The sequence below is a fragment of the Sus scrofa genome, chromosome 14 (genome assembly GCF_054392235.1).
Source record: "Sus scrofa isolate SSC_HxYL_T2T_F1_AM1 chromosome 14, Sscrofa_HxYL_maternal_Yorkshire_Landrace_v2.0, whole genome shotgun sequence".
Lineage (NCBI taxonomy): Eukaryota > Metazoa > Chordata > Mammalia > Artiodactyla > Suidae > Sus > Sus scrofa.
The window spans coordinates 81,892,408-81,904,610 of record NC_139396.1 but is presented as its reverse complement, the minus strand read 5'-3'; the positions used below and the strand labels follow the sequence as shown (position 1 = coordinate 81,904,610).

Here is a 12,203-nt window from a genome sequence, read left to right as displayed (position 1 = left end):
ACAACACCAGAAAATCAATGGAACTTATTTCATCCATAAATTAAAAGTGAAAAAACAGTAAGACCAAGCAATAAATGCATTCTGATAAAAATAAAAGCATCTGATCAAAGTGTAGAAGGCATTCATTATAAAAATTAAGACAGGAATAGAAGGAAGTTATTGATGAAGTATTACTGAATAAGAGCATGATAGAAAGATATATAAAATGAGCCTGTATTTGTTAAACAATGACCCCCAAACTCCTGTTCATATTGTATCTGTGCAAGTGTATTTGTATATGAACAAGAAGTTGTCAATACAGACTGTAAACGGAGGCAGGTAGTGAGGAAAATTCTAACAAAAAAGGGTAAAACAGGATTACAGGTAAAAACCATGTATGATACTAATGCATGTAAATAAAATTACTTTACAATTTTTATAAGACTACACAGCATAAAAAACAACCAAGAAAAGAAGTATTCCTTTTGTTTTTAACTCCATGACCATCACTAGCTTTTTCTAATTCCCAGTAACAAGTTTAAGGTAATATCACCTCCAGTAGAGCTCCTTAATGGAAATGCGAACTCAGGCACCGCCATGCACAATTCTATCCACAGCGACCACGGCTTGCCAAGCCCCTGATTCTCTGTCTCAGGGAGACAGAATCCCCCAGACTCTGGTAAAAAGCAGGAGTCTGAGCCAACCATCCCTGGCTCACCTTTACAAAGGCCCCATAGAAGCACTGGTCTTGGCTGCTCCCTCAGCACTACGATGTTCTTCTCCTGAAAGCACCCATTCCAAGACTCACAAGTATTTGCAGGCCTCCAGTCTTCATGACAAGGCTCCAAGCTTTTCTTATCCACTTCTCAAGCCCCAACTACTAACGCCCTGCCTGGCCCCTCACAGGCACTGGACCCCTATTTGCCGGGTGAATGATGTGTATTCAAGAGAGATAAAGACTGAACTCAAGAACTTTTCTTTGCAGAGCAGATTTGCTTTCGTTTCCCGAGTAATTTTATTTAAACATTTTTCAAGCCTGCTGCCAATAACCTGAAGGAGTGCAAAGATGCTAGTGCACCCAGGCGGCACACAGCTTTGATCAGTCCTTCGGCAGCAGGGACATAAGGAACTGCTGTCAGGAGCCTAGAGAGACAGTGGGACAGGGACCTCACCGAGTGCCTCACGTGTCAGACCAGGTACGATCTCATTGGCGCCTGGAGCAGCCCTGCGGAGGTGGCGCTTAGGCACCAAGCTGGAAGGGGCACCTAGGGGTGTCTCCATCTCCCAAGCCCTGTGCACTGCATTATGAGAGGCAGAATCAAAGCCTCGGCAGGTCCTCCCGCCCTCCCAGCAAAGCACTGCACACACCAGGAGTCTGGGCTGCACTCTGCCAGCTCAGCAGAATCCACCACCTCCTTGAATTTACCTTCCTCATTTAAAAGCCCCTCTGTGTCTTCTCTCCTAAACTTCTAGAAAACCATGGCTCTCTCCATGTGTGATGCACAGTGAGAGTTTACACTTGCTGATCTTTACCTAAAGTTCACCTCTTTTCCATCAAAGAAAAGCCTTCTCACTGCAGTTACCTGCAATTTCCAAGGAAATTCTTTTCCAGATGCCACTGGAATTCTGAATGCATGTCCCCTCAGGTGCCATAAATTCTGGTCCAGTTTCCCAGCAAGCCAAGGAAACCAGGTTGGAAATTCCACTGAAATACTTAAAAGCAAAACAGACAGAACATTTTTATTTACTGCAAACACTGGGACCCAAGGAAAACAAGCTTCATTACAGACAGATGAGGAAGAAGGTGTAGATTTTATAAAGATATGAATTATGAAGTGAAAGTCCACTTACCTCAGAATCTGTATGCAGCACTCCCCACTAAGTCAGGTGGGGAACCCCAGGGAAGCATTTAAGATGCTACTGACTCTCCACTTTCCTCAAACACAGAAGTCCAAATGGGCAAGGCTTTCACTAACCACCCTTGAAATGATTTCACTTGTTTCTATCTTCTTCCCAGAAAATGATTCTTTCTCCTGATCCCTTACATCACATCCTTGTGACTCTGTTTCCCCAACTTGAAAAAACAGGTCTCCTACCCATCTGGTTCTCCTCAAGCAATTCAATCTTTTTTGGTCGTCTTTTTAGGGCTGCACCTGGAAGTTCCTGGTCTAGGGGTTGAATTGGAACTGTAGCTGCGACCTATGCCACAGGAGCACTAGGTTCTTAACCCACTGAGTAAGGCCCAGAGATTGAATCCACATCCTCATGGATACTAGTTGGTTTCTTAACCTGCTGAGCCACAATAGGAACTTCCTTTTTTTTTTTTTTTTTTTTGCTTTTTTGGGCCATACCTGTGGCATATGGAAGTTCCTGGGCTACGGGTCAAATTGGAGCTGCAGTTGCCAGCCTACACCACAGCCACAACATGGGATCCAAGCCATATTCGCAACCTACACCACAGCTCATGGCAATGCTGGATCCTTTAACCCAATGAGCAAAGCCAGGGATCAAACCCACATCTGCTTGGATACTAGTTGGGTTTATCACCTGCTGAGCCACAACAGAAACTCCCCATGTAATTCAATCTTTAATTGCCTTTACCAGGGAAACTTTCAGGAGGCTCTGCAATGTCATCACCGCATTCGCTTCTGGTTTCTTCTCCACCATCTTGGAGAGGATGTGGCCTGGCAGAGGCAAGGGCAGTGACCACCTGTCACAGGTGTCTGTCACCTGCCCATGGGGTCTCTCTCCCCATCCAACCTGGGTCCCAGCTGAAGGTCCTTGACAAATGGGAGAGGGGTCCTAGGGTACCTCCTATGTGCCAGGGAGGGTAGGCTCTGGGGACCTCCCACTCCAGCTCTGGAGACAGCTGCCTGGTTTTGCCCTGAGGTTTCTGGCTGCTAAAACATTCTGAAAACCTTCTCAGTAGTACAATATTCATCAGGGCCATTCTGGCCACAGAGGTAAAGAGGAGTTTAAAGGAGTGAAAATCAGCAAACTGGAATGAAGCAGCAGCTCTGTGCCTCCCCGCACATCTTTACTGATTCTCACTGTGGGCTCCAATGGGCCACCTGCCCGAGATCACAGGGCGAGCACTCAGCACAGACAGGCCCCTCACCCTAGGCGTGCTCGCTGCCCACGAGAAACTGACCACCCAGCCCCTTTCAAACCCTCTACAGCTTCAAAACATTGATGTGCAATTAATGACTGTTCCTAGAACATCCAGGGCGTACTGCTTACCTGCATTATCTCACCTGTTCCAAACTCAGAGTGGGAATTTCACTGAGAGAATGCAAAGAATTCATTTTTATTCTCTAGGCTCTTTTCTCACCATTTCCCTCTCATGAATTCTCACACATCTGATCAGCAAGTGGCCCTACCAATTTGAATATTTTACCCCATCCTCCTGTGGGTGGACTGTGCTGGCTGCTATAACCCCGTCCTGCCACCCCATCAAGTGTACGATGGCCAAATAGGAGGGGCTCGTTTCTTCCCCACATAAATTTAGTCCATGACAAATATGATTGACCACGGGTGGCTTTGTTCCCCCAAATGGTGACTCGGACCCAAGGTCCTTTCACCTGGTGGCCACAGCATCTCCAACATCAGTCTCAGAGGAGCCTCCCTTACAGCCAGGCCAGGCCTGAGAGCGGGGCCCACACTTGGGCTCATCTTCCACTGCCCAGAATCCAGGCAGTGGCCCCTCTCACTGCAGGGGTCAGGGGGCGCTGAGAAATTAGGTGCAGCCAATGCCTGGGATGAGAGTCAACAGGTGAAACAAATTGGGAGAATGAAAATGCTCAACTCAGAGCCCCCCACAAGGGGCTTATTTTTAATTAGTTGATCCAATCAGTACATACCATGTTCCACATTCATGCTTAAGTATGGATGCCTCCTTGTCCCCTAATCAAAGGGAGCCATCTACCTTGTCAGTTAACCTGTGACTTAGTTTCCTCAAGTTCAAAATAGCAATAATGATGGCACTGACCTCATGCGATTGTTTATGAGGGTTACATTAAGGTTAGAAAGTGCTCTGAACACTATCTGGCACCCAGCAAGTGATACACAAGCACCCGGTATAACAATTAAAGCAGCACAGGAGCTGGCTCCCCTGCAAATTCCGGAAAGAGGCCCGTCTTGGCGATCTCTAGCTCTTAGGAAGTGGGCAGGTTGGAGAGTTTGCAGAAGCTAAGGAGTTAAGTCTTCCATCCAGGATGGAAATCCCTATAAAGCATATCCCAGACTTGCTTCAGCACTTTCCTGAGAAGGAATTCACTCCCTGTGACCCACCCTATTAACACTTCTAGAATGTGGGTGTTGAAAATGCTCAGGTCCTTGTAAATATTCCTTCATTGATGCCGATTCTCACCCCCATGTTAAAAATCTACTTCTCCATCTATTCCTTTGTTCATTCATTCATCCAACCAAACCTGAGGAATTACCACGTTCTAACCAGGACAAAGACAGCCGAAGCCTCAGCCCACAGGGAAAGGAATTAGCTTATATGGGTGAGAAAAGGGACCAGAGGGAAGGAGGTGATTTTAGATTCTTAGAGGCAGTGACATTTGAACCAAGGCCAGACCAACAAGCAAGGGCTACCATTCAAGTAGCAAGAGGAAGAACACTGCAGGTGAGGGCCTGGCAGGCAAAAAGGCTCTGAGATGGACAGACCATGTGGCTAGAGAGTGCTGACATAAGACAGGTGCCCAAAGCTGACATGGGACAGGAAAACTACGGCAGACCTCTGGGCCCTGGAGGCCCTGTAGAGAACTCATTCCCTCTGGCTTGAGGTTGAAGCCATTGACAAGTTTTAAGGAGAGAAGTGAGTGGATGAGCTTAGGTCTATAAAGGTTACTCTTCTTCCACAGCCAATGGGAAGAGAGAAAGAGGCAGGGGGTGGGGCATCCGTAAGACTGGAATCTGGGAATCCAAGCAGATCCTAGCCAGTGAGGGTGACTGTCTTGGCTAAAGTTGGCGACAATGGCAATGATATAAGAAGTGGAAGGATTTGTGGTTCTAATTATTTTAACAGCTGATTTATTAAATACACACCTAACATTTAGTATGTAATTAATAAATTAAAAACAACCACAAAACATGGCCAGGAGTTCTTGCTGTGGCTCAGCAGGTTAAGAACCCAACTAGTATCCATGAGGAGGAGGGTTCTATCCCTGGCCTTGCTCATGGATTAAGGATCTGGCGTAGCCATGAGCTGTGGTGTAGGCCAGCAGCTGCAGCTCCAATTCAACCCCTAGCCTGGGAACTTCCATATGCCATAGATGTGGCTATAAAAAGCAAAAAAAAAAAAAAAAAAAAAAAAATTGTATATATAGAGAGTCATACTTTTGGTTTTTTGTTGCTGCTTTTGTCTTTTCTAGGGCCGTACCTGCGGTAGCATATGGAGGTTCCCAGGCTAGGGGTCCAATCGGAGCTGTAGCCGCCGGCCTACGCCACAGCCACAGCAACATGGGATCCAAGCTGCGTCTGTGACCTACACCACAGCTCACGGCAACACTGGATCCTTAACCCACTGAGTGAGGCCAGGGATCGAACCCGCAACCTCATGGTTCCTAGTAGACTTCGTTAACCACTGAGCCACGACGGGAACTCCTAGAGAGTCATACTTTTATAACAATTCTTTCTAGAATTCACAAATAAGGGGAAGAAAGTGCTTTATACCATGAGTCAATCTTTACATTATTGGCTATTTTAGGTGTTCTAATTATTCCTGAGCATGACAACCTCCTCCCACCCCAAGTTAACACTACACTTCCCTTAGCCAGTAAAGGTTTTACATTATCTTTTTTTTTTTTTTTTTTTTTTTTTTTGTCTTTTTGCTATTTCTTTGAGCCACTCCCGTGGCATGTGGAGGTTCCCAGGCTAGGGGTCAAATCGGAGCTGTAGCCACTGGCCTACGCCAGAGCCACGGCAATGCGGGATCGGAGCTGCGTCTGCGACCCATACCACAGCTCACGGCAGCGCCGGATCGTTAATCCACTGAGCAAGGGCAGGGATCGAACCCGCAACCTCATGGTTCCTAGTCGGATTCGTTAACCACTGCGCCACGACGGAAACTCCTACATTATCGTTTGTTGTCATTTTCCCTCTGCCTTCCTTAAAAAAAGACCACAGTGATTCTCCATGGATTCCAGCCTCTCTAAGCCCTTATTTCTCACCAAACCTACCAAACTCCCCTCCCTACAGGATCCAGCATTGGCTAGATAAATCCATATCCACGCCTGAACCTGGAGTTGAGATTCCAGCTACAGTTCCTTGCGATGGTAACAATTACAAATGTAAAATTTCATGGCATTCCCATCGTGGCTCAGTGGAATATGACTAGCATCCATGAGGATGTAGGTTTGATCCCTGGCCTCGCTCAATGGGTTAAGGATCCAGTGTTGCCATGAGCTGTGATGTAGGTCACAGATGCAGCCTGGATCCCCCATTGCTGTGGCTGTGGTGTAGGCTGGCAGCTCTAGCTCCGATTGGACCCCTAGCCTGGGAACCTTCATATGCCATGGGTGCGTCCCTAAAAAGACAAAAAAAAAAAAAAAAAAATTAAAATTTCTGGGCATTGGAGTTCCCACTGTGGCTCAGTGGGGTAAGGACCCGACATCTCCAAGAGGATACAGTCTTGATTCCTTGCCTTGCTCAGTGAGTTAAGGATCCAGCATTGCCTCAAGCTGCAGCATAAGTAGAAGATGAGGCTCAGATTTAGTGTTGCTGTGGCTTGTTGCTGTGGCTGTGGTATAGGCCGGTAGCTGCAGCTCCAATTTGATCCCTAGCCTGGGAACCTCCATATGCTGCAGCTGTGGCTGTCAAAAGAATAAAATTTTTTCTTTTCACTAAGGCCTCAAGTAAGGATGCTCAGCTCAAGGGAGAGTGGGCTGCCCACCTGCCTTCCATCCCCCACCCATCCTCACCCAAGTTGCTCCCTTGTTTGAGATGCTCTTTTCCTTTTTTTTTCACTGAGCTCACTTTTATTCCTCAAGATGCAGCTTAGAGGCCACCCTTGCCAACCCAGCTGGAGTAGGTGAGCACCTTTGGAATCCCATCTAAATCCATGTTGACCTTGATCACAGACGCTTGTCTCTTTTTCTACACTTTGTCTCTCCTACTGGAGCCCAGGAGACATGCCTTATTTACCATTTTATCGCAGCAGGGTTCAAAAGGCTTGCTGAATCAATACAGGGCACATCTCGTGCACTGCTGGTGGGGAAGGAACTGGAAACCTTTTGGCAATATCTACTAAAGCAATGGTTCTCAACTGCACATGATTTTGCTCCCAAGGGACCCCTGGCAATGCTGGGAGATACGTCTGTTTGCCCCAGCTGGAGGCAGGGATGCTGCTGCCTTCAATGGACAGGGGCCAGGAGTACTGCTCACCCTTCACTGCCCAAGACAGTCTCCTCAGCAAAGCACCCCTGGCCCACGACATCCATCGTGCCAAGGCCAGAACACACATCTAATCCACCACCCAGCAATCCTAACTCCTCAGTATACACACCCCACGGAAGTCATGTATATATATGTCCATCAAAAACACACTCAAGAATGTTTGTAGCAGCGTTATTCATAAAAGCCCCAAACTGGAAACAGTCCAGAAGTCCACAGAGAGGATAATGGATAACAAGCTGTACTACGTATACAATGGAATACTACACAGCATCTCGGGTAATAATGACGAGCTAAAGAACCAGACCAACTAAAAGAACAGGCAAAATTAATCGATGCTGATGGAAATCAGCGCAGTGGTTACTCCTGGGAACAGGGGGGTACTGACTGGGGAGGCAGGAGGGGAAGTGAGCACAGTGTGACTCATGCGCTGCATGTCACACCTCAGTAAGCTTTATTCCTGAACACTCTCTAAGAACCACACTACTGGTGGGAAAAGCACACTGGTTTGCTGCCTTAGAAGCCAGATGTTCTTTTTTTTTTTTTTTTTTTTTTTTAAGGGCCGCACCCCAGGCATATGGAGGTTCCCAGGCTAGGGAGTGAATTGGAGCTGCAGCTGCTGTCCTACACCACAGCTCTTGGCAACGCCAGATCCTTAACCCACTGAGCAAGGCCAGGGATCAAACCTGCGTCCTCATGGATACTAGTCAGATTTGTTTCCACTGAGCCACGACGGGAACTCCAAGAAGCCAGATGTTCTAATGGACCTTCTGGTTATACCACTGGCCAGAGTATAAGAAGGTTACTGACAAGAGATATCAAAAATGTTAAAATGGATAGGAGTTCCCTCGTGGCTCAGTGGTTAACGAATCCGACTAGGAACCATGAGGTTGCAGGTTCGATCCCTGGCCTTGCTCAGTGGGTTAAGGATCTGGCATTGCCGTGAACTGTGGTGTAGGCTGCAGATGCGGCTTGGATCCCAAATAGCTGTGGCTCTGGAGTAGGCTGGCAGCTACAGCTCCGATTAGATCCCTAGCCTGGGAACCTTCATATGCCACAGTGCAGCCCTAAAAAAGGCAAAAAGACAAAAAAAAAAAAAAAAAAGTTAAAATGGGAGTTCCCATTGTGGCGCAGCAGAAATGAATCCGACTAGGAACCATGAGATTGTGGGTTCACTCCCTGGCCTCGGTCAGTGGGTTAAGGATCTGGTGTTGCTGTGAGCTGTGGTGTATGTAGGTCACAGATACAGCTCAGATCTGGCATTACTGTGGCTATGGCATAGGCTGGTGGCTATAGCTCCGATTCGACCCCCAGCCTGGGAACCTCCATAGGCTAAGGCTAAGGATGAGGCCCTAAAATGACAAAAGACAAAAAAAAAAAAAAAAGAAAAGTTAAAATGTACAAAATCCTTAATTCAATTGTTTTGAATCATTTTATGCTAAGGAATATATTAAGAATATGGACACAAAACTTAAAACTTCAAGAATATTTACCACAGCATAATAAATACAAGTAAATACATATAACTACAAGGGCAAGGGACCAATGAACCCCATGCCCACCCAAAAGGAACTGCATAATACTATGGATTCAGTAACTTGACACTTTAAATAGAAAATGTTTTCAATATATTCCTTAGAATTAAAAAGCAGGTCACCCAATAATATGTAACCTAAGATATATGAAAGATACACTCAATGTATTAACTGTGATTATCTCAGGAATGAGAGATTATGGGATTTCTTTCAATTTTATCATTTTTTTGGTTTTGTTTCTTACTTTTTTTTTGGCTGTACCCATGGTTTGCAGAATTTCCTGGGCCAGAAACAGATCCACACCACAGTACTTACCCAAGCCACAGCAGTGACAATACTGGATCCTTAACCCACTATGCCACCAGGGAACTCCATAAATTTCATTATGTCTTCTTGTTTTTTCCAAAAGTGAACATATATTACTTGGTAATAAGAAAAAAAATCTACAATCATAGCTTGTAAGAATAAAGGTGAATTTTAGGCTATAAAACTGAGGACCAGACCACAGTAAGCTCCCAGGTATATTCAAAGCCCTGCTCCTGGCAGAGAAGCTCTGACCCTCATTACAAGGGCTCAGGGAAGCAGGGTTAAATTCAGAAGCTAGATAAAATCCTAGGTCTTCTGTTTCACACCCTGACTGTGGGACTCATTACACAAAGCCATACATACACAGAGCTATATGTGCCTCCAAAAAACTGAAAAGCAAATCCATGTATAAACATGAAAATGGGGAGTTCCCGTCGTGGCGCAGTGGCTAACGAATCCGACTAGGAACCATGAGGTTGCGGGTTCCGTCCCTGCCCTTGCTCAGTGGGTTAACGATCCGGCGTTGCCGTGAGCTGTGGTGTAGGTTGCAGATGCGGCTCGGATCCCGCGTTGCTGTGGCTCTGGCATAGGCCGGTGGCTACAGCTTCGATTGGACCCCTAGCCTGGGAACCTCCATATGCCGCAGGAGCGGCCCAAGAAATAGTAACAACAGCAACAACAACAAAAAGACAAAAAGACAAAAAAAAAAAAAAAAAAAAACAAACATGAAAATGAATCTAAATGTGTTTGACAGGGGGAAATTCTAGGTAAAAACAAACAACCCACTATCTTTCCTGAATTATCAAGTCTGAGTAGTTAGATGGTGGTGATCACTTAACCAAGGTAATCTCTTTACCCCCAGATCCTTTCAGAAAAGATGCATCTGTCTTTCTCTGCAGAGTGGAGATGAGACCTTCTCCCACACAGAGTACCTGGGAAGACTCAGTATGACAATGCATGAAAAAGCTGGTTACGAATGCAAATTGTGAATTATCATCCTCACCAGGGCCAGGAGCTCTTTTCCCACCACAGCAAGTGACTCCTGGGAAGAGAGCAAAACACCTCTCCCAGGAAGCTCCCTTCTCAGAACCCTGTGTGGCTGCAGTACACACTTGATTATTAGGTAGCACTGCACACCATTCTTTTCTGGCCCTCATGATGTGAGCTCCTCCTGGAGCCACAGGACATGGGACAGAGCTAAAGGTGGGACAACACAGAGAGGGTCCTGGGATCTTTCTTAGCTCACAAATCCCAAAGGGCTCAGTTTCATTCTGGTTTTAAAGAGAAAGATGCTTCTCTTCCTCCTTGTTAGTCAAAAAGATTGTAAACCAGTAACAAACTAAAGAGAAAACACTTAACAATGTTAATTTCATTTAACAATGTTAATTTTCAATTAACATCTTTTGCCCCAGCTTCTCAAGGTCATACCTCCCTAGTGAATGAGGGCAGGGTGACTGCGATAGGAAGAAAACTCCTGTGAAGTCCACCCTCTCAGAGAAAGAGCAAACAGCTCAGATCCCAGCCTGCCATGACAAAGGACCGACAAAGCTAACAGATGGAGCCCCCAGCATCTGTGAATCTGCCTGTTCCTTTGCCTCCTCGGAGAGGACGAATCACAAGACTGCTTCGAAAGGGCAGGAGCCCAAGAAACAGCTGAATTTCATGCTGTTTCCAAGGAGTGAGCTGCGCTGCTTATTCGCATGGTAGGAAGGCAGGCTGACAGCTGGAGAGGAGCCACCTAGGGGGAGACCCTGCAAATCTGGTTAGGAGAGGATCCTCAGCCCCAACCTCCCAGGCTGACCTGCCCCCACACAGGGGTGAAAGGCAGAGTCTCTGTTTAAAAGATCCCAAGGGGACCCACACCTCAAGGCACAGCCAGAACCAGGCGGAGGAGAGAGGAGAGGGTTAGGGTATGAGGAAGAGCTGGTGCACTTCTGGAGATCCCATCCAGGATGCTAAATACACTGAAAAAACAAAACAAAACAAACAAACAAACAAAAAAAAACAGAAGGCTGGGAAGACCAGAACAGCCTGAAGGTCAGTTAGGAGTCTCAACCTGAACCATAGAAATGCCTTGTCTCCCTCCCTTTCTCCTCTCTGTTGTGCATCAAATGTCTTCCTACTGTGTGCGCTCCCCCCACAGGACCAAAGGTGACTCTGAATACAAATCAAAAGCACAATGGTGTCCAGTGTCTAAACCCCTCTCCTATACCAGGATGCTCTGCAAAGGGTTCTCAGTCATCAGGGGGCTCCCGGATAGTGGTCCTAATCCTTTCTGATAGAAAAACCATGCTAGGGACAAGAGATACACATTTACACCTAAGATAGTCACATACATACACACATGCCTATTTCCAGAGTTATGTGTATCTGTGTTTTTTTAATAGCAGAAGGTAGGCAGGAAGCCTGTTCTGTGAACCTAGCATCCGTCACTTTCCTCATCTGATTCTAGGAGGATCAGCAATTTCTAAGGGATTTTCATTGAATGAGGGTTGATTACACATCAAAAGGCCACCCTCTGGCTTGGTCCCCATCTCACCCACCAGCGGCTGAGATCTGCCAATAAACTGGGGGACAAAGATGGAGGGAGATCCAGGCTGCGTTCCTTGAAAGCAGGGAGCATGCTCTGGTTGGAGTGTCTCAGCTACTGGACTTTGGTAAACTTAGCAGGCTGAGCCTCTTTGCTCTCACAGCAGCCAGGGCCCAGCTCTCAGGCCTCTTATCACATCATCTCCCTCCATGCCACTTGGTACGAGGATTTTCTCTGACCAACAATATATTTCTGCACCTATTTATTTGCAGCCCCCACAAATCACATTCCATTGTTTTAGGGATGCTGAATTCTCGCTTAATAAAACATCAGCCTCATCCCTCCCTCCTCTGCCACCCCCAATTTCCCTCAGGGAGAAAGTGCGGCAAGGAGGAAGGAAATTCTTAGTTAAAGCTGGATTTTTAAAGCAGCTCCCACACAAAACAGGAAAACAA

The 12,203-nt window shown here is 46.4% G+C and overlaps 1 protein-coding gene across 6 annotated transcripts in view; it reads right to left on the bottom strand.

Annotated features, from left to right (window-relative positions):
* PGBD5 (piggyBac transposable element derived 5) overlaps window positions 1–12,203 on the bottom strand; it is a 313,156-nt gene that overhangs the window by 78,104 nt on the left and 222,849 nt on the right. Inside the window, exon 2 of one of the 6 annotated variants that reach the window (XM_084996895.1) lies at window positions 1,563–1,692. The exons of the other annotated variants lie outside the window; for them this stretch is intronic. Coding sequence (XP_084853021.1) covers window positions 1,563–1,632 — 70 coding nt within the window. The 5' untranslated portion in view covers window positions 1,633–1,692. The remainder of the gene's footprint in view (window positions 1–1,562; window positions 1,693–12,203) is intronic. 6 annotated transcript variants of the gene reach the window in all.